Source organism: Oryzias latipes, chromosome 19 (genome assembly GCF_053564925.1).
Source record: "Oryzias latipes strain Hd-rR chromosome 19, Olatipes_Hd-rR_3.1".
NCBI classification, from domain to species: domain Eukaryota; kingdom Metazoa; phylum Chordata; class Actinopteri; order Beloniformes; family Adrianichthyidae; genus Oryzias; species Oryzias latipes.
In genome coordinates this window covers 18997126-19024288 of record NC_136255.1, presented here as the reverse complement: position 1 = coordinate 19024288, position 27163 = coordinate 18997126, and the positions used below count along the sequence as shown (strand labels likewise).

General features: G+C 39.2%; 2 protein-coding genes across 4 annotated transcripts in view; one reads left to right on the top strand and one right to left on the bottom strand.

Annotated features, from left to right (window-relative positions):
- capn15 (calpain 15) overlaps window positions 1-9801 on the bottom strand; it is a 37689-nt gene extending 27888 nt beyond the window's left edge. Inside the window, exons 1-2 of one of the 3 annotated variants that reach the window (XM_078937345.1) lie at window positions 9787-9801; window positions 9553-9678 (exon numbers count right to left, since the gene is read on the bottom strand). Coding sequence is in view for 1 of the 3 variants with exons in the window: in XM_011488104.4 (XP_011486406.1) it covers window positions 103-278 (176 nt within the window). In the remaining 2 variants the exon portion in view is untranslated. Of the gene's footprint in view, window positions 1-102; window positions 1993-4393; window positions 4783-9552; window positions 9679-9786 lie in introns of those variants that run through there. The other 2 variants (XM_004080335.5, XM_011488104.4) reach the window with 2 other exon arrangements.
- A 190-nt stretch (window positions 9802-9991) lies between these two features.
- The window catches only part of ankfn1b (ankyrin repeat and fibronectin type III domain containing 1b), a 150290-nt gene continuing 133118 nt past the window's right edge, over window positions 9992-27163 (top strand). The window contains exons 1-3 of the mRNA XM_078937344.1: window positions 9992-10117; window positions 13379-13473; window positions 13579-13623. Of these exons, the coding sequence (XP_078793470.1) occupies window positions 13457-13473; window positions 13579-13623 (62 nt within the window). The 5' untranslated portion in view covers window positions 9992-10117; window positions 13379-13456. The remainder of the gene's footprint in view (window positions 10118-13378; window positions 13474-13578; window positions 13624-27163) is intronic.

Sequence of the window (27163 nt, the reverse complement as noted above, 5' to 3'; positions counted from 1 at the left end):
TAATTCCTCGCTTTTGCTGATGGCAGGCTGTGCTTTACAACCAGAAAGCTTCAAACAAGAGATGTGTCAACATCCGGCTAGTAGGACGAACCCAGCTCTTACCTCCGCTCTCGATGAGGCAGCGGGTGTTGCTGCCGTGGGATGAAGGTGCTACCCCACACGGGACTGCTGTGACTGTTCCTGAGCCAGCCCACAGGGGGTGAGGAGGAAAAAGGGGTGCTGGGAAAGCCATGGTCCGACTCAGTCTCCGCAGCGAGAGATGAGGCCGAGCTCCCCATCACCACGCGATAGATTTGTTTCTGGGTGGCGTGTGATAAGAGGGCTGCTTTGTTTTTGCTTTCTCAAGAGTCAAAAGTTGATAATGGATCCACTGCTGTTGCCGTGGAAATCCACCAAGGGATCTTAAAGTACCAAAAACCCCTCAAGTAAAAATAATCCAAATACAGCAATAAGAAATAAGAAGTATTCAAAAAATATGGATAACTTGAAGATGGACAGGCATCCTATAAACAGAACTACACACATAAGAAGTTTGTGTCTGTGCAGTTTAAAAAAAAAAGTAAGGCTTTCAATTTTTATATTTACATTTTTCGTGCTTGTAAAACTCCATGAACAGGTCTTCCACAATGTTATACATAGTTCCTCACGTTCTCCTTCTGTCATATCTCTCCAGCTTCTGTCGTTTCATGCTAGCCTCCTTTTTCTCGTGTTGATGTTTGGACCAGGGAACGCAGAAAAGGTCAAGTGTGTAACTGTGCTTGCTGTGGTTCCAACATCAGGGCGTGCGGAGCAAACATCTTCTAACCCTCTTACATCACGTTACGATCCAGAGTAAGTAATAAAAAGATATAGAAGGGAACTGTGTCTGAAAAAAAACTCCTTGTATGTCCAGTTATTTACAAAATGGACAATGAGGGAAAATAAATGTTTTGCATTTCATGGGAGAGGCTTTGGCAAAACTACAAGGATGCAAATACTCAAGTCTCCAATTTCAGACGCCCCAGTTTAACAGCTGCTGTGGGGGTTTCCTACATTTCTTCCAGAGGTAAATGTCATTAAAAGTCCTGAGAGGCTGCATTTAATGACGTCACCTCTGACTGATAAAACTCTGATTTCAAACAATCACATAAACATTTGAGTGAATTTAACAATTTTACACTGCATCGGTAAAATGATCAGGAGGGTGCAGATTTCTCAACTCTGGGCCAGGAGATGACCTGAGAGCTGCAGTGTAACTTCAGCCTGATCTTCCCACTGAGACAAACATGCAGGGACTCTTGTTCATCAACTTTTGCAGAGATTTGTGTCATCTCACATGAAGCAGCCAAAGGGACCAAGTCTTACTAGAGAACCACTGTCAGAGATCAACTTAATTTGAATGCATTTAAATCCAGACTTTTAGAACAAAAGAAGAAGAAAAAAGTTCATCTTTAATGCATATTAGCTGTCCCCGATCTTGACAGATTGAATCTGGAGTTCAAATGCTCCCAGAAGGCGTTGGAAAACATCGAAAATGCTTCTTTTTAGCGCACTTTAACTCATCACTGCGACGTCACGTGGGGTTTCTTTAAAAAGGTGCTCTGCGTCCGAGGACCAAAGGCCAGAAGGAGAACCGATGCCAGGGCTCAGGAGACGTGAAAACATGAGGTGGCGATCCAATTAAGACAGCTTGGTTTGCAAATGTCATCGTCCGCCGGCTCCATTGCCGCCTGCGTTCATCTCACATTTCCAGCGCTGAGCCGCGCGGTCTTATTCGAGGAGACGTCGCTCCGGTCCGCTTGTCACCCCGAATGCGAGCTCGCTCGCGGTGTAAAAATCCCCCATAACGGCTGCAGATTCTCCCCCCGTCACGGTTCCGTTCGCTGCTTTGCCGCTCCCGTTTCCCCGTCGGGCGTATTTTGCATCGCTTAAATCTTCCCCGCTGATAGCCTGGGCACAGTGGACGGGGATGCAATCTCCTCCAGGCGGATTACCGGAGTGTCAGTTGTGCGCATGCGCAGAGAGGGAGACCGCTGGAAGGCTGCGTTCAAGAGATTTAAATAAAGCTCAACACAACCCGATTTGTAGACGTCTTATTTACGATTTGGGAACGGGAGGGAGAAAACTTGCCACACTGGACACTGTCCCCAAAAACAAGTAAATACCAAAATCCATAAATAAACAAATAAGCGCCAGAGGGGTCGGCCTAATGACAGCGGTGACTGACAGGCATCCCTGCTCATCTGTCTTTGCACATTACTGTGAGAAGTCGCCCCTGCCTGGCCTTCCTCTCTTTCACTTCTCATTTTTGTCTGACCTCTTCCTCCACAGATCTCGCCAGCAAAGTGTGTGGAGAATGCACACAAGCCTAACCAGATTACTGCTGGTATCTGTCCACATGTTTTCTTTCCTCTGCCTCCTGTGCAGCCTTGAAACTGTGACTCAGTCTTCTGACGATGAAGAACCCAATGACTGTCTCTTCTCATTTCCCTGGCCTTTCCGCTTAGTACATTTCTATAGTAATATGATCCACCAACAGCTTTAGGCGCTTTTTAAAGCAGTAAACATGCATGTGTGTTATCAGTTTTTCCTCGTGTATTACTACAAGAAAGCTGGCAAACATTTTGATGTGTCATGGTGAGCAAGTCCAAATCGAATAGAACTGAATATAATGGAATAGACCCACTCCAATGAAAATTTTGTTTTTAACATGTTATTGTGGGATTTTACTCATGATGGAGGACATATATGAATTCAAATTATTCCTAAAATTTAATTTCTAAGCATTTCTTTATTCAGATCATTTTCAAACAGGAGCAGATGAAAAAGAAAACTTGGTTTTCCTCATCTGAGCTGACATGTGGCTCAAAACTGTACGGCTGGATAGCTCCAATTTTGTTGCCACACTAATGTCACCTTGGGGTCGTGAGGGGCTGTAAGCAAGCAAGAGAGAGTGTAAACAAAGGCATGATGAGAAAGGTCCTACCCAGAGCTCAGAGGCAAATTTCTGATGAACTCCTGCCACACCGCACAGTTTTTTTTAATATTTTGACCTAAAAACGGCATGATATTAATAAAATGACCACAGGGAACAATTTTAGAATAGATAAATAAATCATTGGAGTGTGACTATAAACACCAAAGCCGGTTAGTCAATTTCTTCTTGACTAAAACTCAGCGAGAGCTGCAAAGTTCCACTTCACTATTTAGAAAACTACACTCCATGTTATTGTGATCAATAAGGCATTCATTTATAACAACTGGCTTTTAAATATGTTTAAAATTGCTATATTTTATAGATAACAATGGTCAACCTCTTACCTTGGATAGAAGCCCATACAAATTCCTTTCAAAATAAAACACTTCCTGTGTTAAAGAGATCTGATTATAAGATCAAAATAAGTGCTTTATAAGCTTATTCTTATAACCTTTTGGTCTATTTTTTGGTGTGTTATCCAACATGTTAAAAATCAAAACTTTATTAACTAAATCAATCATGACAAAAACTGCAAATGGAGCCACAATGAAGGGATAAATGGGCCACAGTCGGCTCTAGAGCCTCAGGTTGCAGACCCCTGATGTAGAGTTAACGCCAAATTGGGCAATGAAGCACAAATCAAACATAAATCCAGAAATCGTGCACAGACTACAGATTTCCCAGGTCAAAGGCTCTTCAAAAGAGTTTGGAGGAAGGACTATGCAAGTCGGCAAATAAATAAACACAGAGGAATTGTAATTATTTTTTAGAAGTACCCCTGTCCAAGTTCAACCAAACTGCCGGCAAGCAAGTAAGTCACCATTCCAATCACCAGCAGCTGACATCAGGGGAAAGATTAGATTACATTTTTCTGGGAAACACCAGAAGAAGCAGTGGAGTGAGTTTATGTCATGGCATGCTGGAGGCTGTAATGTCTTCATGACCCATATGTTCTGTCCTTCCCCCCTAGTGTCCTCGCCTTCCTATTTTCTTCTTCGTTTATTCCTAACCTCTGACCTCTTTAATATTACTTATGAAACCCAGTCTCGGAGTTGGTGAACTCTAAACAGGTGACTTGAACCTGATGTGCTACTTTCCAGATTCAGGTTACATATAATCCATCCAGGTCAAGTGTCTTTCAGCGAGCCAATGAGTCTCTCTAAGATGTGCAGGTCCTAGCTACTCCACAGAAGTTGTGTAAAATTACATTTAATTATAGATGGTACTAAGTAATCCATTTGTGGGCACTCTAAGTCTGTGAGTCTTGACATGAATCCAAACCATTCTGTTAGCTACACCGGCTGGATAAAAGCCTCAGCATTTGGCACGAGGATCTCAGAAACCTTGTAAATAAAGACGGTGTTTCGTTGCTTAAAGGCCCCTAAAGGCTCTGTCCGAAAGCGGGACGAAGGCAACTTACGAACCGGTTCTTCTTACCTCGAAAGGGGAGGAGGGCAACGGTTCCTGCTGTTTTTTTCCCCTCGTTAACTTTTCACAGCCATGGAACCGATAAGTTCCCCCCCGGCCTACACACACTAATCACCCCAACAAGTCCATATTTTTAGCTTCTTGCTCTTCGCTCACGCGGCATTCCGAGAACGTTTTGCGACGGTCAAGGAACCGCGAAATGATTTCCACTCCGTCAGGTATTACCAACCCCGACGAGACCGCCGAGTTCTACCTCAAACAGACCAGGAAGGAAGGAGAATCTCTGGAGCAAAGTCAGGGTTTACGTTGGTTAAATGCGTGGGACTCAATGGTGGGAACCGAAAAACCGCAAGCCAACAGACGTACACTAACATAGAGAATACGAGATTCTTAACTACACTTCCCACAATCCATTGGAGTATTTTTTTTGTCAAGGATATCCGGGTATGGCCGAGTTAACCTTTGACAAAATAAGATGAACGTAAACAAATACTTGTTGGCCTTGCATATTACATTGTTGCTTAAGACATACTCTTGACTGTATACATTTAGGTTATTAAAAAAGAAAAAAATCATAGAGATTTATGAAACTAGTTATTTATTTGTTTCAATCCTTTATCTTAATGTAATGTCCTTGTCAATTTGTGGCTCACTCCTGCCATCTAGTGGTATCATATATGTTCTGTCATAGAAATAAACATGAGTGACAAAATAAGTATTTTCAATTTGTTTATTTCTTTTTCCTTTAATGAATACAAAAAATAAAATACAAAAAATACAAAGACATGGACTGTGTACAAACTATTTTTTTTAAGAATAAAGTTCTTATTTTATTCTTATCTTACTTAATCAAAAAGTAATTATATTTGAATATACACACAGAACTATATAGACCTGTCTTGATTATTATGCATTATGCAATTATGCATGTTTACTTATGAACAAAGTGTTTCATAAATATTTTCTAATGTTTAATCATGATAATCTATTACATCCAGACTAGGGCTGCACAGTAGTGTGTATTTTATAAATTTATTTGTGTTCTCTCAACCTTGAATTTGAGTGTGAATGGTTGTATGTCTCTGTGGACTGTTGAACTGTCCATGCTGTGTCACCAAACAGTGGTTAGGTTACCAACGGCAACACCATGACTACTGACAGGAATAAATAGGTATACAAAACAAACGCATAGATAAGTCCAAACGGACTGACAGGTTAAGTGTCTTGCCCTAGGACACACAGATTTTTAAGCTTGGGATTTAACCCAACCAAACCAGCAGTCAGTTACTCAGTCAAGCTACAGTTGCTTTTTTTTTTTTTTTACAAATAAGTAATAACTACACCAAATACATTTACATTTACCAATCTCACTAAAAGTGTGTACATTCATTTTTTTACATCCAGTTATAATAGCAAAATTATTACACAGGTAAAGCAGTATTTGTAATTTTACAGAGCTCCACATATACCTTCAGATAATTTTCTACTGCAAAAACAGTCCCCCAAGAAAAGAGTAAATATATATATATATATATGCATAATTCGCAACTCAGCCTGCAAAAGTGTACGCTCAGTGGCAGGGTCAAAACAGCCAATCAGACCCACCAAGGCTAGAAACTGAACAGTACTGGAAAAGTATATGGGAGAAAGAGAGTGCACATAACAGCAATTCCCAGTGGCTGGTCTCTCTGAGAAGAGAACAGAGGAACCTCCCTGAACAGAATCCAGTAACCATCACAGTGGGAGACATCCAAGAAAGAGTCTCAGGTATGAAGAACTGGACAGCACCGGGCCCTGACATGATACATGCCTACTGGCTAAAGAAACTCACCGCAATCCACGAGTGCCTGGCAGCACAAATGAACCAGCTGCTAAGAGATGGGACTCACTCCAGATGGCCAACGGAAGGGAGAACAATCCTGATCCAGAAGGATCCTTCAAAGGGTGCAGTCCCATCCAACTACTGGCCAATAACCTGTCTCTCCACAACATGGAAGCTCATGTATTGCAACTAAGATAAATAGGCCCATGGATCAAAACATGAGCAACACACAAAAGGGCATTGGTAAAGACTCCAGAGGAGCATTACAAGAAAGCCTATGACTCAATGCCACACACATGGATCACTGAATGCTTGGAGCTGTACAACATCAACAGGACTCTAAGAGCCTTCATAGGAAACTCAATGAAGCTGTGGAAAACCACCCTTGAAGCCAATGGGAAGCCACTTGTACAAGTGTCCATCAAATGTGGGATATACCAAGGTGATGCTCTGTCCCCACTGCTGTTCTGCATAGGTCTCAACCCCCTCAGCCAAATAATCAACAAGACTGGCTATGGATACCGACTCAGAAATGGGGCCAACATCAGTCACCTCCTCTACATGGATGACATCAAGCTATATGCTAAGAGCAAGTGTGCCATTGACTCCCTGATCCACACCACCAGGATCTATAGTACTGACATTGGGATGTCATTCGGGCTCGAGAAATGTAGCCGGATGGTGACAAAGAGAAGCAAGGTAGTCAACACAGGAGGGGTCTATTCCCAGAAGGAACAATAGCAGACATCGAGGACAGTTACAAGTACCTTGGAATTCCACAGGTAAATGGCAACCTGGAGCAGGCAACAAGGAAAGCTGCAACAGCTAAATACCCCCAACGGGTGAGGCAAGTCTTGAGAAGCCAGCTCAATGGCAAGAACAAGACCCAGCCAATAAACAGCTACGCACTGCCAGTTATCAGATACCCTGTAGGAATAATTAGATGGCCAAAGGAAGAGATACAGACCACAGATGTTAAAACATGAAAGCTCCTCACCATGCATGGAGGGTTCCATCCCAAATCCAGCACCCTGAGACTGTATGCTAGCCACAAGCAGGGAGGCCGAGGACTAGTGAGCGTAGAAGCCACTATCCAGGATGAAACATCCAAGATGCATGAGTACATCAAGCTCAAGACCCCAACTGACAGTGTGCTTAGTGAATGTCTCAGGCAATGGAGAGCAGAGGACACAGTGCTGGAGGACAGATCCTCATGGGAGGATGACCCCTGCACGGGATGTACCACCGGACCATAACTGAAGTGACTGATATCAAGAAGTCCTACCAATGGCTAGAAAGGGCTGGCCTACAGGACAGGACTGAAGCACTCATCCTGGCAGCTCAGGAACAAGCCCTGAGCACCAGAGCGAAAGAGGCTCAGATCTACCACACCAGACAAGACCCAAGGTGTAGGCTGTGCAAAGAGGCGCCTGAAACAATCCATCATATAACTGCAGGATGTAAGATGCTGGCAGGGAAAGCATACATGGAGCGCCACAATCAAGTGGCTGGAATAGGATGCAGGAAAATGTGTGCAGAATATGAACTGGAAACTCTAAAGTCAAAATGGGAAACACCTCTGAAGGTGGTAGAGAATGAGAGGGCAAAGATCATGTGGGACTTCCAGATCCAGACTGATAGGATGGTAATGGTGAACCAACCAGACATTATACTGTAGTGGTGGATAAAGAGCAGAGGAAAGCCGTTGTGGTGGATGTGACAGTGTCAAGCGATGGGAACATTAGGAAGAAGGAACATAAGAAACTGGAGAAATACCAGGGACTCAGAGAAGAACTGGAGAAAGCATGGAAAGTGAAGGTGACAGTGGTGCCTGTGGTAATTGGAGCACTCGGGGCAGTAACCCCCAAGCTGGAGGAGTGGCTACAACAGATACCTGGAAAGACCTCAGACCTCTCAGTCCAGAAAAGCTCAGTACTAGAAACAGCTAAGATACTGCGCAGGACCCTCAATTTCCCCGGCCTCTGTTAGAGCTTAGAGGAGAAACCACCCGCGGAAGGGTGAGAGGGGTGTTTTTTCAAATATATATACATACATGTATAAAAATTGAAAAAAGAAACTGCCAAAGGAGTAGGAAAAATGGTCTTGATTAGCAAGAACCATTATTTTACAAAGGAATATTGAGTCAATAATACATATTTTATTAAACTAAGTTTTATTTGCTATTAAAAAACTTTCTTAATGAGAACATGTTCTTGCAAGACAGAAAATATGATACATTTTCTTGAAAAAAGTCTTTTACTTTCTTGATTCAGATTTTTTGGTGTGAACATTGGACAAGTTACAGTTGTACTAAGGTAGATATATTTATTGTGCATTTACTTAACCAAGAAGTATATATATTATGTGTTAAAAGCAGCAGACATATTTTTAAAGTGACTCATTATTCAAAATATCTGCAATTGGCTTGGTCATTTTGCAGAGAGGTCATAGATTTATCCATCAGAAAGTTTAATTTACTCTGAAGCATTGCATTTTGCTTGTCTTCCAGCAGTTGCTATTTTGTCATTACCCTAAAGCCTGTCTCTGACACATGGGGTTAAGAGGCTGCAGCTAATGTCAGAATCCTCAGAAGCTTAAAAAAGCAAGCGTCTCAGCAATGCTCCACAGCCCAAACATTTATTATTAAAAGTAGTGAGTAGCACCTGACATACAAACTGTTTTTGGTGCAAATAGGGAATATTTTAACAATCTAAAGTACCTCTGCTAACATTGTATGTATAGAAAATATAAGACTAAAGCTTGATTGAATATATTTATGGCTTAGGTTTTTCAACTTGAATCATAAGCAAATGTAAGATTTCCAAGACCTTGTAGTATTATTTACATCTTTACATCCTATTTGTGCTCACAATCTCCAAGTGTTCTTTAAATGAACATGTTGTGTTTTGTTTGTGACTGTGAAGTGGTGGCTACCCCTTTAAAACATCGTTATGGTGTATTTTAAATATCTTTAGTGCTCCATCATGTGAAACGTCAGTAAATCTGGATTACCTCTGGTAATGCCGGTGTCACCCTGGATGTTTGAACTGGAGAAGTTCAAAGGAGTAGAACAATTTCAGTAAGTTGGGTCATGAAAAAGCAAGGGGAAGTCCACAATCCATTAAGGTCTAATTAATATAATCCTCTATTTTTGAAATCATCCATCACAGTGACTTTGACAAGTGCAAGTTTGACAAAAACAATAGATGACTATATTTTTGGTTACAATGAATGGAATTCTTTTTAGGAAAATTATAGTCTTCTACACCTTGGAAAAATATCTTTGGAGACATGTTTTTTTCATTTATGGGCCTCAACTTTCTTTTGTTTAAGCCCAGTGATTTACCTTCAGGTCTGAAGGGGGCGGAGCCAAGCATCTCCACGCGGACGCGGGCACGAGAGCAGAGAGAGTCTGGGCGGGGCGAGTGAGCTCAGCGCCGGCCGTTGTCCTCCTGTTCCATGTGACGCGCAGCTCCAGCACCACACAGGGAAATGCCAACACAAACTTCTCACTTTGCTTGATGCGTCAAAAGCTGCACACCAAGTTTACTTTACAATTCTGCGTGGGAGGAAAACTTACAAACAAAAAGGTAAGATGACGATTTCATCCTGTGTTTTTAGTCTCTTTAAGACGTGTCTCCATGTCCTAATTGGCTTTTTTTCGTTGTCTCCAATTGGCCAAGTTGTTCTAAACGACAGAATCTGTGTTCACCGCACTCAAACTTCTGCTGGCTGCATTGTTTCCAAAGGCCAGAGTCGGTGCGTTCCCGCTGTTGTCATGACAATGCTCGGGAAACCCAGTGAGAGGCACGTTGAGACACAAAAGACTCCAGCTGCAGTCTTCAACTCTGCTCCCAAACTTTAAAGGTGAAGTTCTCCAACTTTTTGCAGAGAAAAGGACAACACAAACCGTGCGTAAAAACGTATGTAGTGTCTCTGTAATGAAGGATACGCCAAAAGTGCTGTACTAAGGTGTGTCCTGTGTTTATATGAGGCAAATTGTGACCCTGCTACTCAGGAAAGGGATGCTTTTAGTCGGCACACATGTGGAAATGACTGGCTTCCCCAATAGTGGAGTATGAGCAACACAATAGTCTAAGGGGAAAAGGAAAACGACGTGAGTGTGAACAAGTGTGGGCAACAGTTAGATGAGAGGAGGGGGAGAAAAGTAAGGCAGCTTGTGAGAACATGTGTTTAGATAGCAGGAAGATGGGGTCAGGGTGACTTTTCAGGGTCAGCTGAGAAGCAAGGGGAGGAAAGTCGGAGCTGTTTATGTCATTACTATGTGTGTGACCGCAAAGCAGACACACCGAGACACAACTAATCAGGAGCTGCAAGCCTGAATGAAGTTAATAACAAGCAAACTAAGCTCTTGTCAGTTGTGACTCATCATGATATATGTTTACAGTGTTGTGCAAGGGAAGTTTTCACAACTCGAGGTGGTAAAACATGACACGATTACGGACCAGTTCCATACTTGTCCTGCTGTGCAATGCCAGCAAAACATCCAGACATGATTTTGCTCTGGTGTCAGTTGTACAACAATAAAAACAAAAACAAAAAAACCCTGAATTTATAGGTGTTTGGAAAACTTACAGGACAGCATGTTCAGAGAGAATACATCTCCGTAAATGCACTTTATGATTAGCTTTAATGAGATACAAAATTGCTTCAGCTCATATTTATGCAGAGTGAAATCTATTAGCAAAGATTATTTAAAGTTCCTGAGATCTGTGGTTGCCCACCACCTTTACTTGTGTGTTTGGGCACGCAGCCACATCGCTCCAGCTTCTACCCCCAGGGCCTGGAAGCTCAACGACAAAGACACAAAATAATAATAATAAAAAAAAAACCATGCACGCACTCACTCATTCACTTGCTTTTGCACACGGAGCAACACGAACAAGCCTACATCAAAGATACATCTGTTTCGTATGCATGTTTGATAGGTCTGGCAAGCACTGGCTGGCCGGCACTCCATGTTAAAGCTTGTATGCATGACTTGGAGAAGGGCAGGTGTGGATAAATGCAGATGCATAATATATGAGGGGAAATGTTGCTCCTGCTTTTGAAAGGTTTCTTTAAATCACAGTTAAAAACCCTCTGAGGCTTGAGAGAATTGCACAAAGCAGGAGGAAAAAGTCTGTTTCTGTGGTATTGATGATCCAGTAATGAAACGTAACTATTGCTGACACATGAAGACTTCCTTCTGAATCGAGTGAGAAAATCAAATCAAAGCTTGGATGCTACAAGTAACAAAGCCTTCCATTGTTGTGCTGTTCATTTTGTTGCAAGTAATGGAGGGCCAAAACAGTTGACTTTTTTACTATATTCAGACAAAAATCAAGGTCAAATTGGACAAATGTGCAGTCTAAGGTATACATTAATCCATAATGTTGCTCAAATAATGTCTAAGTCTAAATTATCTCAAATAAAAAGTAATTTTGAACCTCCTGACTACCAGAGTAAAAGAATTATTCCCACCAAAAACTAAAATTACCAGAGCCCCACCACTTCACATTTGGTAAAAAACTAAACAAAAAAACAAATACAAAAAAACAAATGTCCTCTATAGATACAAAATCAATTGGTATCTTGATCTTGTAAAGCAACGCTGCACTTTCTGTCAGTACTGGCTGTCTTTTCTTTGCCAGAGCTTTTCTGTCAGGTTGTCTACTTATCCAAGCTGACTTTGTGCCGTGATATATGTGCATCCCTGATTTAATTGAAGTTCACCTGCCAAGACATTCACCTCTCAGAGTTGAGGCAGTGGAGACAGTTGAAGCCAATTGTGCATTTTCCTTCTCTCCAGATGTTTTGCTTAATTACAATGTTGGTTTGGGGGCATGAGAGGTGTAAGCACCTGTGCAAAGTTTAAACCAGGTGCTGCTGTTCTGCATAATTACCTCACATTATCATGAATGATATTAATTAGATTCAGGGTTTGTCTTCCTCAGTGAGGAGAAGGTTGGTGCAAAGTGTGTGCCAGAGATAAACTGAATATGTCTTTAGCAAATAATATTATTTTTAAATAAATGCTAGTCTTTTTCTTTTCAACCTAGTATTGATATAAGTTTTTGTATGCAATTTTTCCCCTAAAAAACTATAACTTTAGTTGGACTTTTTCATTTTAGCTGGTTTGATGTTTGCTAACTTAAGATAGTTAAAGATACAAAGAACGAACAATCAAAATATCAAGTTAAGGTAAAAAAGTAAATATAGAATAAAAAAAATTGGATTTAGCATTTCTTAGATAGTGACAGGATTCTTGGGGTGCACAATAATGCTGGATTTTGACCTGAAAAATGGAAGAAACCCCAGATCATGATACTGCCTCTGCAGTCTCCAAGAAAGGCCAGCATGATGGCTGCAGGATAGGTATCACTGCCAAAATATAGAATTATTTCCGAATTGCAAGTTCTTGTTCGATTTACTACTCTACAAAATTTAATCATCCAGTCATACACAAAAAAATACAAAAACAATTTTGTCTGGCTATAAAATACCATATTGTATTATATATTTAAATTGATCAAAGCTGAAACTTTATTAGTTAATCTGACAACAAATAAATGTTGTTAGAAAAATTAATAGAAATTTGTTAAAACAAAATTCAATGTTAAATGTTCATGAATTAATAACGCATTTTCTTAATAAAAATCATGTCAAAAGTCTCACAAAGAGTAGTATTAACAGCACTTTTAACTGACCTTTAAACTGACCAAATTGTATAAATGTAAAAAAAATCCTCTCAACTATTCATCACTTCTTCCCTTTCTTTGTATGTTGAGGTGGAGGGGTGGAATATGAACCGTGAGCACACTTAAAACTCAACAACAGAGCAGCCAGACTTTGCTCTGCCTTCGTCATAAATCACACAGCGTGAGGACAACTTTGAAACTCAACACCTCCAGATCTGAGAGGGCTCTAGAGGCCCTCCAAAGACAGACAGGGACTGACAGTTACAGAGGACAGACCAAAAGGCTGCTGCTTCAAGGATGGAGTGTCTTGCGTGTTCTTAGATTCATCAGGGAAAGTGGCAATTTTCAAATAAGTGCTCATTTTGAAAATTGTAAGGCACTACACACGTGCCTTTTTATAAATTTCCTCTCTTTAATTAGCATTTACTATGAGGTGTATGGAGGGGGTAACACATCTATTTGAATTTCCAGGTGAAGAAAAAAGAGGACATCCTACAAAGAGAACCACCAGCCAACCCTGGAGAGCAGCTGAAGCCTGGAGCTGCTGCAATGGAGCGACTCGTGGAGTAAGTGAAGCCTTTTGATTTGCCTGATTTAACAGCAGTTTTACATAGTTTCATGACATTCCTTTTTGTTTTTTACTAAATCAACTTCCTGCCTCTATTTTGGAGCTTCCTGGAGCTGTTGCCCACACATGAGATGCAGGCACGGCAGAGGTATTCATGTGCACAGACGTTTTCTACTATCCAAACCATTGTTTGGTGGTCCCGCTGTGATCTGAGGTCAAGGTACACAAGATGAGGAGAAGTCTGGACAGATGTTTATTGTTTCACCCAACTTTTGGCTTCTGAGAGCACCAGGTTGACAAAGGGCTAAAAGTTGTGCAACCCTGCAAGTTTGAGCAGGTGGAAACCTGGTTTACTATTTTCTGGATTTATTTAAAGACCCACTGCAATCATCTTTTGATCTATTATAAAAGTGTTCCTAGTGGTCTTTTAATTATAACTATACTGTTTTGCGCCAAAACATAGTTTCTGCAGAGCGGCAGTAGTTTCTTAGAAATTCACCTCTGAGTTGTGGGCAGGACTGTTGGTGTGGAGTAAGCCCTCCCCTACACCCCGTCATCCATCTGTTTACTCTTTGTTTTTCTGCAAGTGGATGCATCTGAATGAATTGTTGCGTCTATGTCACAAGCTTTTTCCAATGTCAATTTTTCTCTTGCTCCTGATTCACAATGATTTGAACAAAGAAATACTTAGAAATTCAATTTTATGCTTAATTTTCTTTATAGATATCCTCCACCATCAAAAAAATGACGCAAAAAAAATGTTAAAAAAACCCAAAAAACAATTTTTTTTTATCAAAGTGGGTCTTTAAAAAAAGTTATCTCAAATGTAGTTCTATTATATAGAGATATGAACTATTTAGACTTAATATAAACTAAATCAAAATGGTTATTGAAATACTTTTAGTTATTAATTTAGCGGCTGGGTAGCTCGGTTGGTAAGGTGGGAAGCTACCATGCAGGAAACCAGGGTTCGATTCCCGGAGGGGAATGAGCAATGGTACTGGGGGCAATTACCATATCAATGGCGAGCAGTTAACATCACCCAGTGAGGGTCCTTAGGCAAGACCCTTAACGCTACTGCCTCCCGAGCGCGGTTTCGGCTGCAGCTCACCGCTCCCCAAGGGGATGGGTCAAATGCGGAGAAAGAATTTCCCTTCGTGGGATAAAATACAGTGTATAAAAAAAAATAAATTAAAAAAAAAAAATAATTGAACTGGTAGAAAAACTGGCACAAATGTCAATAACCTAGAGGGCCAAACAAGAAAAAAACTAACCTTTACAAAACCTAAAAAAACTTTGAATAAAGCTAAAAAGTGGTAGGTTTACAATCAAAATTTCAAAAAAAAAAAAAAAGAGTTCTTTTAAATCTTTTTTGGAGCATTTATTTACGGCAAAGTCGCTGATTGAAGAGTAGAGTATTGATCTGGTTTGGAATCTAACTCCTCTAGTGCTGAGGTCATGGCTCACAGCCTGCATTGCCCCCTTGGGTCTGCGGAAGAGTTACTGCCTCATGCTGGAGTCTAATTTATGACTTACAGCAGAATATAGGATGAGATTGACAGGGGGAGTGTGGTTGTATTCTGTACTCGTCTTTTATTGTGCAACAAGGGTTGAGCAGAAAGGGTGGCTGCCCTCATGCTCAGAGATGGGGAGAGGAGCTGAGCTGTCTTGGTGAATCTTGAAGTAGAGTTGCTGCCTCTCTGCATTTTAAGTAGCTATCTGAAGTTGAAAAATCTTACTTATGGGAGTTTTTTTTTTTTTTTACATAAATAACACTCAGAAAAAAAGGCTTTGAGACAAATCCAGAACTCACAGAAGTGTTCACATTCAGAAAAGTCTAGTGAAGAGTTAGATGAAATCATACAATTAAGTACAATTGTGGACTGCAGTTGGCAGCATACATTTATGGAGGTTGAACGTGTTTATCTAAAGAGTTTGAAAATCAGAACACAAAGGGGCTGCCTCTGTTTTAAAAGGGATATCAGATTTTTGGGGGATTATTAGTGGATTTTATATATCTACCTCACCAAATCTACTGTTCTATTTGTGAGTGAACTTTACTTCTCTCTCGAACACTGTCTGAACTGCTCTATCTTTCCATCTTTGTCTAAAATGGCATTGATTCTTTCAACACACAGCAGCTTCCTCTGCAACAGTATCCCTTCCCCTCTTTGTCAGAGCCGTGCAGCTGGGCTGATAAGGGAGTTGTATCTTCTCAGCTCCGTTTGCATGCCCTCTCCCCCTCTTCTCAGCACATTCTCTGCAGATAGTTGATACAAACTTGTGTTCCTGGTTCTGTGCCCCTATACCATGAATAATCCAGCTTCTCTGTGTTTTTTGCTTTTGATTGTGCCTGAGCATCTAATCTTGTGAGTGTGAATCACTCTCTTTGGTATTTATTGTTTAAATACCTCAGCTGAGTAAATGAAGGAAACTCTTACCTGTGACGGATCCTACACTGGGGATAGGCGCCTACACGCTCAACTGTCAAGTGAAGCTATTCGTTTAAAGTGGATCGTTGCAGACCCCCCCTGTCTCCCAAATGGGCGAAATGCGTCACTGATTGTTGAATCATTATTTCTGGCTCCCGTTTTATTAAAAATAGCCATTTTTTTAATGATTAGGTTGTGTCATTGAGCTGCTGGTGCTGCGATGTGCCAAACTAATGTGGCAAAGACAGGTTCTCGACTTGCACAACTTCACTCCCTTCTCCATCCTATGACTCACTTGTGACTCATTCTAACTGGTGAAAAAAGCCTTAATAAATGTCCTGTACCCCCATGCATGTGCAAACACAAACACCTGTGCTTGTGCTTGTCTTACCCTCAGCCATATACATTTGAGTTTTTGAGTATTTGTGTGTAAACAGTAAATTTCATTCCATGTCATTTTTTTATTTACTTGTAATAGTTGTGTCCTGAAGGCACACTTTTCCACTTTCATGTGGTTTCACACATTCTTGATTGTAATTGACTCAACTGCTTAGTCAAAATAGGATTTATTTGACATTTGATCCATTCCATTTCCTGTTAACACAATCTGGATTGATGATTGATGAAAACGGCTTGTTCTTTCCATCATTTCTGTTTTCCTCCTTTCATCACATTCCAGCTTGTTAGGTTTTAGGGAGTTAGTTTAAAACAGAAAACCAGTCCAGGAGTCAAAAAAATAAAAATCTTCAAGTCAGAGATTTAGTTAATTTAACTCTGAAAATTCATCCTTTATCAAAAGATGTTTCATCCTGTTTAGGTCTCATCATAACTGGTTAACTGTAGTCTGCTCATGACAGTGGCCGTACAGTCAAAAACCTGTCACCCTCACCTCTGTGGATTGTTTACCCTGCAGCCAAATCTGCATGTTTTTGGCCTGTAAGAGGAAGGAGGAAAACACCCACGCAGCTGTTTGGAGAACACGCAAACAGGAAGCACCAAACTGACATTTATATTGAGAACCTACTCAACGGGAACAACTGTTTCCAACACTTGTATTGAGCTTGTCAGCCAATAGGGGGCGGCATAGCCACTTCTATGAAACGTAAAGGGGAATTCAGAGTATTTCAAAAATGTAATATATTCGTGGGAAATGTATGTTAACTTGAATAAAAATACATTTTTTATTCATCAATCTTTTTTGTAATCAACAATAATGACCTTTGTAATAAAAACCTTCTTTAGTTGAAACATTTTTATCATAATTTCTTTTCTTTTAATTTACATTTTTAATTTGATTTTTACTCTTAGTGTTAATTTGATTTTAAATATAAAAAAGTTACACATGTCTCCTAAAACACCTTCAGCGAAAGAGACAATCAAACTTTGGTTTCTTTAAATAAAATGGTTTTCTGTTAAATTATAGAAAAGCAGCATTGTTAACTATCCAGAGGAATTCATTAATTTTTTCTTTACTTTTAACAGTTTGGTCCCCTATAATAGTTGGAGTAGTACTGTCTTTGCTGACACTGTGTCAAGATTTTGTCCTCTGTTACCAACTAAAACTACATTTTTTCAATTTAAAATGATCAAAGTTTGTTTCTGATGTCTAGCAAAAGCTATTGTCCTAATTTACCTTCCCTGGAAGGAAGCTATATAGCTGTAGATTTGGATCATTCTCTTTGATGGCTCTTATTTTGAAATGACAAGTGTGTTTTTTTGACAACAACTGAGAGTTCTAAGAGTCGCTCAATGTGACGTTGACTTTGACATTGATTGCGCTGCCACTTTTAAATCCTTTTGAAGGCTCATTACTTTCTCTCTTTAGCAAACAGCTCTGTTTATATGAAGCAAATGACCAGAGTGAACACACCACACCACATCTTAAGAAGGGTAATGGTAAGAAACTGAGGTCCAGGACGTCCAGGGAGTCAGAGTTTCCTTAGAAAAGGAAACTCAAAAGACAATTTGAACAGCATCACAAACATTATTGTCTGTTTTTTCCTATACATGGATAGTTGTGACTTTTTTTTTATTACTATAGCACTTGCTCGCATTGGTATGCTGGGTGAATGCTATTTTTCACAGATGGAAGTTAATTATAACTCTCTTTATTGACTCATTTGCAGCAACAGTTTGGGAGAAGAGGATTGATTTTTATTTTAGAGATGATTCATGGCTCTTACTGTGGTTTTTTATTTTTTATTTTTTTTTATACACAGCAAAACACAACACTTGACTCACCTCACTCCCCTCTTGTGGATCACTCACTCTGGAATAATAATGGCCTGTCATTGAGAGCTGCTTCACTGTCAGTGATGTGGTGTCGACGAGAATAATTTAAATTTTATTATCAGGGAACAGGATTAAGATTTCTCAGGGCGAACTGTGTTTTTTTCATTATCAGATGTGTTTTTGTTGTGTTTGATGTATCTTACCACTGCATGTTTTTGGTGTTTATGCCGTGCTCATCTGGAGCAGGAATCTGCTGCATCCACACATGAACAGACAGGGTTTTCGACAGCTTTTTGGTGTTTGTGTTGTATTCTGTTTAGTTCTCAAATGTGAACAGCATCTCCTGTGTGCTGTATTTGGTCTTTTCATCTTCGCATGAGTTTATACCATCAGACGGTATGTGTCGCTCAACCAAGAGATGCTGCTTGTGTTTTCATGTTGCAACACCCATTAGAGAAGCACTTCCAGCGCATTATACACTCCACTTTGACATAAACAAATTGATACAGCAGCTGCTGTGTAATCACCTTGTGGATAATGACAACAACAAGGAACAACAGTCCAAATTAACTGTGCCGTAATGAATCACGGATGTTTAAGCTGGACGTCGGACACGAGCACCAACAGATGCTGGGGTGATCGTCCATCAAAACAGAGGAAGTGTTTGAGAGTTTAACCCCTGCTTTAGAAAACAGCAGCACTGAGCTGATGTAGTCGAGGTGAAATAGGGACAGAAATGTATTGGGAAGAGAGGCGTTGTTGTTTTTACTTGCATTTCACTTTGCATTCATTTTAGCAGCATTGTGCTGGCTCCCAGTTTACCTTAGATAAAATGTTACCTCTTGCTTTTGGAGCTTTAGCTTTAGCTTTTTGATTACATCCCTGAGCTTCTATTTTATGACCCAGCACGTTCTCCCAGATCTTCAGCTTCTTCAGTTTTTTATTTGTTGTCCTTCTAAAACCAGAGAGGATTGAGCACTGATTGATTCTGCCGCTGTCTTCACTCTATGAACTTGGCTAAAATGCAGCTAAGGAACTTGTTATCTTTTGGGAAGTGGTAGTTTTTTTTAGATGGATTTGTGTTTCTATTTAATTTCATTTTTTAAGATGTCTTTGTCCTATTTTTGATTATGGTTACCGCTAATGATATTTTCACTTTGAATGGCACTATTTGTTGTGCATACAACAGACTGGAATCGATAAAGCAATGCATTTTTTCACTTTAAGAACAACATATCATCAATAGACTTTTAATAAAGAAAGTAAACACTATTCATTTTAAGGAATAACCTGCAGGGAATGAGCTCTTGCTCTTGTTTGTCAAAAGTCCCATAAAATACTCATAAATTAATGTTGATCAATAGTGTCATGAATCTATTGACACTTTCCTTTCAAGTATGTATTACTTGTACTCAAAAGCTTTTCTAAGCATCAACCTTATGTTAAATTTTTATAAAATTAGTTCTGAATTCTTGTGAAGGAAGGCTTTATCTGCTCCTTGATTAGAAATTCGCTGATTAGATCAATAATGTCCTAAAGATTTACGACTCTTTACCGGAACAAATATTTAATCCTATTTTAAGACTTGACAACAGATTTAACTCCAGAGAATTTTAAATTCATTGTTACTGTTTTAGAATATCAATGCATAGAACATTAATTCTTTACTTAAAAACAAGCTGTGCCTCAAATGCTGGCTGTAACTTTGATCAGGTTTCTTTATCATCGAAAGGATGGAATTTAACTACATGTTTAAACAGTTTTTCTGTTACTTTTAAAATACTCTAATTATTCCTAATTTATTCATAGTTTGTATATTTGAAGACACTGAAGGAACTCTCCAAAACTGCTAGATACTCTGTCTGTGACTTTGACTTTCTGTTGTCTTTCATAGTTGAAACGCCTTAAAAAAACAGACATTTTTTAAAAGGATTATCTGGTTTTATATATTTCACTTATGATGAGACTAAATCAGAAGCATTGATGGGAAAAAACAGAATGAGAAGCAAAGGAAATCCTTTTCAGTGAAGTTAAAAGGTTTTGGTGTCCTGTCTTTTTCAGCAGAGGAACTATTTATTTTTTTGTTTTTTAAAACTACTTTGCTTTGTTGTTTGGGTTAAGTGCGAGCTTTGAATATTTTAGGTCTCTGTTTCCTCCCTCCTTTGTAGTCACGGTCAGTGTGTTTGTCAAACTCTCATAAGTCTTTTCTTTCTGTAGAATGGTTACGCCACACAAAGCATGCAAACACTTTTACTTATTGTGCCCTAAGGAGCAACTACTGTTATACAGTTAGCAATTATTGTTATATTTCTTGATTTATGATTCTATTTTTAAATTGTCTGCAGCTTGTTCTTTTTATGAAGCTCCCTGCTGCTCCTCCTCTTCTGAGTTTTCACAAGAGTTTGAAATTTATGTTTTGAAAATATATTAATGAAAACAATGTTCAGTTTAGGTGCTTAAAATATATTCATGTAGTTCAATCAAATTTTACATTTAAAGAATTTATCATATTTTACAATAATTTTTGCTTTTAACAAAGATTTGAACAAAGTTGCCTGTTCATTTCAGTATAATATGATGCACACAGTATATGCTGCTGTGCATTTTTTCCTCTTATACAACTTTTCCTTTTTTGATGTGTTGACGGGACTCCATCAGTGAAATGTCAACCTGTCTGTTTCTTGGGAAATCAGTGTAGGGGTATGTGGCTGACAGTGTGATATCTATAGCCTACCGTAATGGCACAGCAGGCTGCTTATGTGAGCGTTATGCTCTCTAATCAATAAGATTAATCAATACATGCTCACACGGAAACCTTTCACCATCTGGCTTTTCAAATAAATCAGTGTTGAGATTCTGTATTGCAGCAAATTAATCTTTAGATGCTTTCTATTTTATTTTGGATTATACAGTCTTCATAAATAAATGTATGATGTGATAGGTGAAAGTGTTTGCATGCTGTTAGTGTCAAAGTCTTGATGTTCCGTGAGATCGGAGATGCCTGCTGTCACAGCTGTCAGGTCCAGTCAGATCCTTCCTGCTCACTACTCTAATTTGCTCCATCAGAAGCTTGCGTGCATAAACTACACCTAAACGCCTCAGTAAATCCCCTCCACAAGAATTGATTAGCCATCTGATCAAGGGGGATTATGTGGGAAACCACTACTGGGAACAGGTAGCCCCTAAGAGAAGAGGTGGGAAGACTGGTAAATGATTCTTTCTTTCATCTGCTTCCACGTATCTTCCACTTACTAAGCTGTTTTAAACTATGCATACCTTATTGGCAGCATTGCTTTAAAAAAGACACAGCAAAGAATTGTGGGATTGAAATATTGTAGGTGACTCGTTGTTTAACCTAATAAGGTTTTCTTTTACTTTGTAAAGTTCCTCCTGTAGTATTAGAGATTTGCTTCCTGTCTATGCAGTATCAGCAAGAATACCTCATTAATAAGGGATCATGGGAAAAGAAGTAAGGAAGACAGCAGAGGAAGAAGCTGGGGGAAAGGAATTAAGTTTAAAGCTGTCAAAGACTTTGGCAAACTCCACAGTGACAATATTGATTTAGCTTCAGTGCGTAAGTCCTGTGAATGATTGTTTCACTGATCCCAGCGGGAAATTGGTGGCAGAATTAAAACAAGCTCTCTGAAACTGATTTTAATTTGATTGGAAAAGAAAAAGAATAAAAAAAAAAAGAAGCAGGAAGTGACTCTTCATTTGTATTGTTACATAAGTGGTACTCATAAGAAACACAATAAAGACATCAGGTTTTAAACTTTTTCCCATTCAGCTGGTTAAATTTTGAACGTTAGGGGAACCGCTTTAGTTACTACCTCAAAGTGCTTCTTTCTTAATGATATAACCTAAAATGTATAATCAGAACTCGTGTAAGTTTTACATATGGGCAAAATAAACTTTAGGAAAGAAAGACAAACTAACCATATTTACCTGTGTATAAAAGTAGAGAATGAGGTTAAGATTGCTTAATTGATTTAATACAATTTTTCAAGGTTATTTTTCAGTTCAGTTTAATTAAATCAACGTCAAAATTAATTTATTTTACAATTTGCATCCTAAAATCATATTTTTGTGGTGATGAAAAATAGATTTTATAATAATATTAATTTATCTTAAAGAAATATGGATTTTGATGCAAAATTCGTATATTGACAAAACTATATTTTAAAACCAAGTCCTAAGACATACAGCAACATTATGGCAGGTTAAATCTTTATATTTAGACAGACAGTTTTTATTTAAATCTATATCAGGATTTTATTTGTGTTTAGTAAACACAGTTCTCCCAATAGAATAAGTTTTGTTTAAATGAAATCATCCTCAACATAAAAGGTTTGCTTTGTCATGTATTCATCAGCTTAAAACTTTGTTTAAAGTTAAACAAATGTTATTATATAGCTATTTTTACTTTAATATTCTATTTGAGACTTCTCCTTCAAGAAGTTTGCTGATTATTGCTGTGTTCTGTTTTTAAGACTATTCCCTGTTTTTTTTTCCTCATTATTTTCTGAATTCAAACTTACAGTAAGAATTGTGGTGTAAAACAAGAAATATAAGACTTACAGACATGTTAATGTCATGTTTTCATCCCGTATGGACTGTTTTGATTAAGTCCAGGCATAGCTTGGGAGCCAGAAAATAGGATTTAGAGGGAATTCATCAATGGACCGTGTAGACGCACCCTACAAGAATTGTGTTTTATAAAAAAAGCTGACAGTCTGAGTGGTCAGTTTGAAGTTAGATTGCGCTGAAGACACTGCACTTTTGGGTATCAAAATACCCAAAACCGCCAATAGATAACAAGGATTATAAAAAAATATCTTTTAGAAGTTAAGGTAGCTGATTTCAAGCTTGGGCACAAATTTTTTGTTCCACTGATAATAAGGGAGAAAAAGAATGCAGTATTGAAATATAACTTTTTTTCTGTTGTTATTAATCAAAACAGACTCCTTGTGTGTCTGGCTGTGCTGAAGCTGCAAGTGCATGAGAGCTGCTCCACTTTTCTAATCCCTTGCTCCCACTGGCTGTGGCTGCACAGAGATTTTTCTGTCTGGATTCTTCATGCCATTATTGTGCCACTTTGCTGCCAACTTGATCTTCTCTGTTCAGATTAACTGCATCGGCCGCAACTGAGTTCTTGAAATAGACTTGTTGCTGCAGCTTACCAATAATTACGCAGAGTTGATGTTGTTGCATACTAAAACATTCAGGCTTTTGAAAGATAGGAGTTAACCCATTGTTAGACGTTTCCCATGTGAAATGCTGTGTATAACTATAATACTGCTGCAAAAGCACCAAGCCTGAATAACATATGTGGCTTTTCCTTCACGTTATCTTTTCCATTTTTAGGATTTGCCTTTGTACGTTCTTGTATCCATTTTGTTAAAAATACATTTCTCTCAAAAGTAAAACTTATACTCCAGTGAGACTTATAAATGTTTTTTGTTTATTCATTATGCATTTTTTGGGTACTGGAAGTCATACTCCAGAGCGACTTAATAGTCCAAAAATACTTTACTACTCGCCATAAATACATTTTCTGATGAACTCCTGCAGCTCTGCAGAAACTGTCCTAGAAAAAGACTGTATTTTATTTTTTTATTTTGGCTAAATCAATTAATCATAATTAAAATACCACTGATAACACATTTAAAATAGATCAAAAGATGATCGGAGTGGGTCTTAAGGTAGAATAAATCTTCTCACAGCTTGTTTGCCTCAAACAGCAACAATTTGGTAAAAAAAAAGGTCTTAAATGAGGATCTATTGAGGAAGGATCAGCTGCTGCTGGCACACACCAGTGACAGTTTGAAGAAGCGTCTGACATTGAGGTTAGAAAAGACTTCTTAAAAAAACTGCACAGCATCACCTACCATGTTTGCACGAGAGACTCCTACCTTGCACTTTAGAATAATTTAGGAAAAAAACCTACAGAGTCAGCAAAGATGAGGAGTACAGGAACTTTTTGAGTCATTAATATTACAAAAGGTTTCCCTTATATGATTTTTCAAGTTCAATTACTGTCCCCTCTCTCTGTGCTTCTTCTATTTTTTAAGAGACTTGAACTTAAAATATTTCCTGGCCCGCTGGGCGAACAGTTGGACCACCCTGTTCCTCAGATCAGTGGGCAGTTGTGCGAGATAGGGTTGTCCAATCATGGGGAAGACACAAAGGCAGGACATTTGAACAAAAAAGATGGCGACAAGAAAAGGACGATCAATGTCCCTGAACTCTTTATCACAGGGGGCCTGCAAGCACACTCAGCCCACACCTTTCACACAACATTAGCAGCCGCGTGGGATCATATCACAGCAAACACAAGCCGCACACTCTGAAATACACCCAGACACTTTGGCACAAAGAAGTCTGTAAACTGCCAGAATCTAAATTTGTACCACTGTTACTAAAGTACATTCTTTCACCTGCATTGAGTCAAATCCCATAAAGTTATTATTCCAGTGGAATTCTTTCAGCAAAGACTTGATTGTCACATCCACAGTAAGTTATCGTCAATGTTTGTCATTTCCTTAAGCTAGATTCATTTTTACTGATGGCAGCAAAAAATTCAATGTCTGGAAACAGTTTGAATTATATAAAGATGTGACAAGACAGTGTGGTAGAATGTTCTACTGTTAGAAAGTTTTGCCTTACAGAGAAGCTGTTTACTTGTTTGTTTATCTTGGAAGAAATACAAGGAATCTGGAAAACTTCACCTGCACTGTTCAGTATCCAGGTGTTTATCTCTGAGGGACACTGGTTGAAGTTTTGGCTAAAAGATGTCCTGGATCCATTTTGAGTAGGTGAATCAATCCGGTAGTTCAAAATGACCTAATATCAACTGTGCATTGGATCAGCAACCACAAAATAATATATGAATCAAAGAGTTGTTAAAATGAATCAAACACCCCTACATTTCAATGTTTTCAACTCATCTCATTAGACTGCCCCAGCTACAAATTTCAGATTGTGAAACATAAAAAAAATCTTTGTACAGGCTGATGGATCCAACTAAAGTTGTATTTCACAAAATGCTACAATTAATGTAGACCAATGAGATGAGAGGCATATTCTCAGAATTTGCTGTTATTTAGGTACCACTAAATAAATCCTTTTAGTTCCTAAATCTATGGAGAAAGTAAAGTGAAACATTTTCAAGATCCCCTCTGATCATCTTTTGATCTATTTTAATAGCGTTCCCAGTGGTATTGCAATTATGATTATGCCATTTTTTGCAAAATTCAAAAAACCTGTGTCATTTTCTAGGACATTCTGCAGAGTGGCAGCAGTTCATCAGACATTTGCCTTTGAGTTGTGGGCAGGACCATTGGCACAAAGACACCCCGCTCCCCTTCCCCTTCCCGTTGCAGAATGGATCAGGGAGCCTGGGGCCTGCCCAACGTGTTTTATAAGTCACAAAAAAACTCTTTTTCAAAAAGCATTTTTTCATCAAAAAAAAAAAAAAAAAAAAAAAAACATTGTTGCATATGGGGCTGCACGGTGGCGCAGTGGTTAGCGCTCTTGCCTCACAGCAAGAAGGCCCCCGGTTCAAGTCCCGGCTGGGGGACATGAAAAACACAACATCAATGGGGGACCTTTCTGTGTGGAGTTTGCATGTTCTCCCCGTGCATGCGTGGGTTTTCTCCGGGATCTCCGGCTTCCTCCCACCGTCCAAAAACATGCTTCATAGGTTGATTGGCAACTCTAAATTGACCATAGGTGTGAGTGTGAGAGTGAATGGATGTGTGATTGAGGATATTCCACCCTGCGACAGACTGGCGACCAGTCCAGGGTATCCCTTGCCTACGCCCAAGTGGCCGGGATAGGCTCCGGCAACCCCGTGACCCCAAAAGGGAATAAACGGTTAAGAAGATGAACATTGTTGCATAATGAGGAAATAAAACACTTTATGTGATTAATTTGTTATTTATTTATTTATTTTTCATCCTCAAAAAGTATTGATAATAGTATTTTTAAAATACCAGATCGATAAGCAGTATCAATAAGAGTAGTATTACCGTTAAAACCTTAATGATACCCATCCCTAGTGTGAATAGTGTGGCGAGGGGGGGGGGGGGGGGGGGGGGGGGTTAGCCCCCAAGACTCATGGGAAGTGGGGACTCTTGGGTGTAAAACCATGAGTGAGGGGGCTATGAGCAGAAATTAGGTCCATGCTGTATGTAATGTGTTTATTGTGAATATGAATTATTCACACACCAGAAGGATGTTTTGTCCAGATGTTTGTGTATCTTTGAAAGAGGAATTTTGAGATACAAAGAATTACCAGTTAAATACTGTTGGATGAACAGTGACATATTCAGTTTTTATCATCGTAAATCTGCCAGCCATCAATCTCACTGCACGTCACTGAGTAGTTGTGTGTGTCAGAGAGAGGCAGAGAATAGAGTGAGAGAGAGTGTGTGTGAGATGAGAGAGAGGTGCCTGTGTGTGTGGAATGGGGTATCTGCATGACCTCCAGGGTAGTCGCTGTGTTAACTCTGGCTAAGCTGAATTTGATGTGTGTATTGAGGGTGGACACTTTCCCTGAAATAAACACAAGTACAATACTTGCTGTCGTGTTGTAGGGAGAGGAGTGTTTTACGGAAAATAATACGGCTTTAATTGCGTGTTTGTGTGTGTACGTCTTGGAAGGCCTGTGTGTGGTGTGGCTCTTTGACTCTCACAGTTAAAAAATTCTGCTCTTGATGTCAAACTTGTTCCCCACCCCTGTACTAGTTGAATGTTAGTTTGAATTACCTAGATACAGGTATTTGATACAAATTTTATCCATTATTTTATTTTATTATAAAATACTTTTTCTTACAAGAACCGCTAAACTGATTGAAGCACATTTGTGTCCAATTAGTTGTTGATCTTTGCTGTGAAAGTGTGTTCTTTGCATTATGTCATTGAGCTACAAGAGGCTGGTGTAACTGAATACTGCATTTTAAGAATTTAGATGTCTGGCTGAGAGTCCATTCTTTTTTCTTTGATTGTCGAGTTTGTCTAATG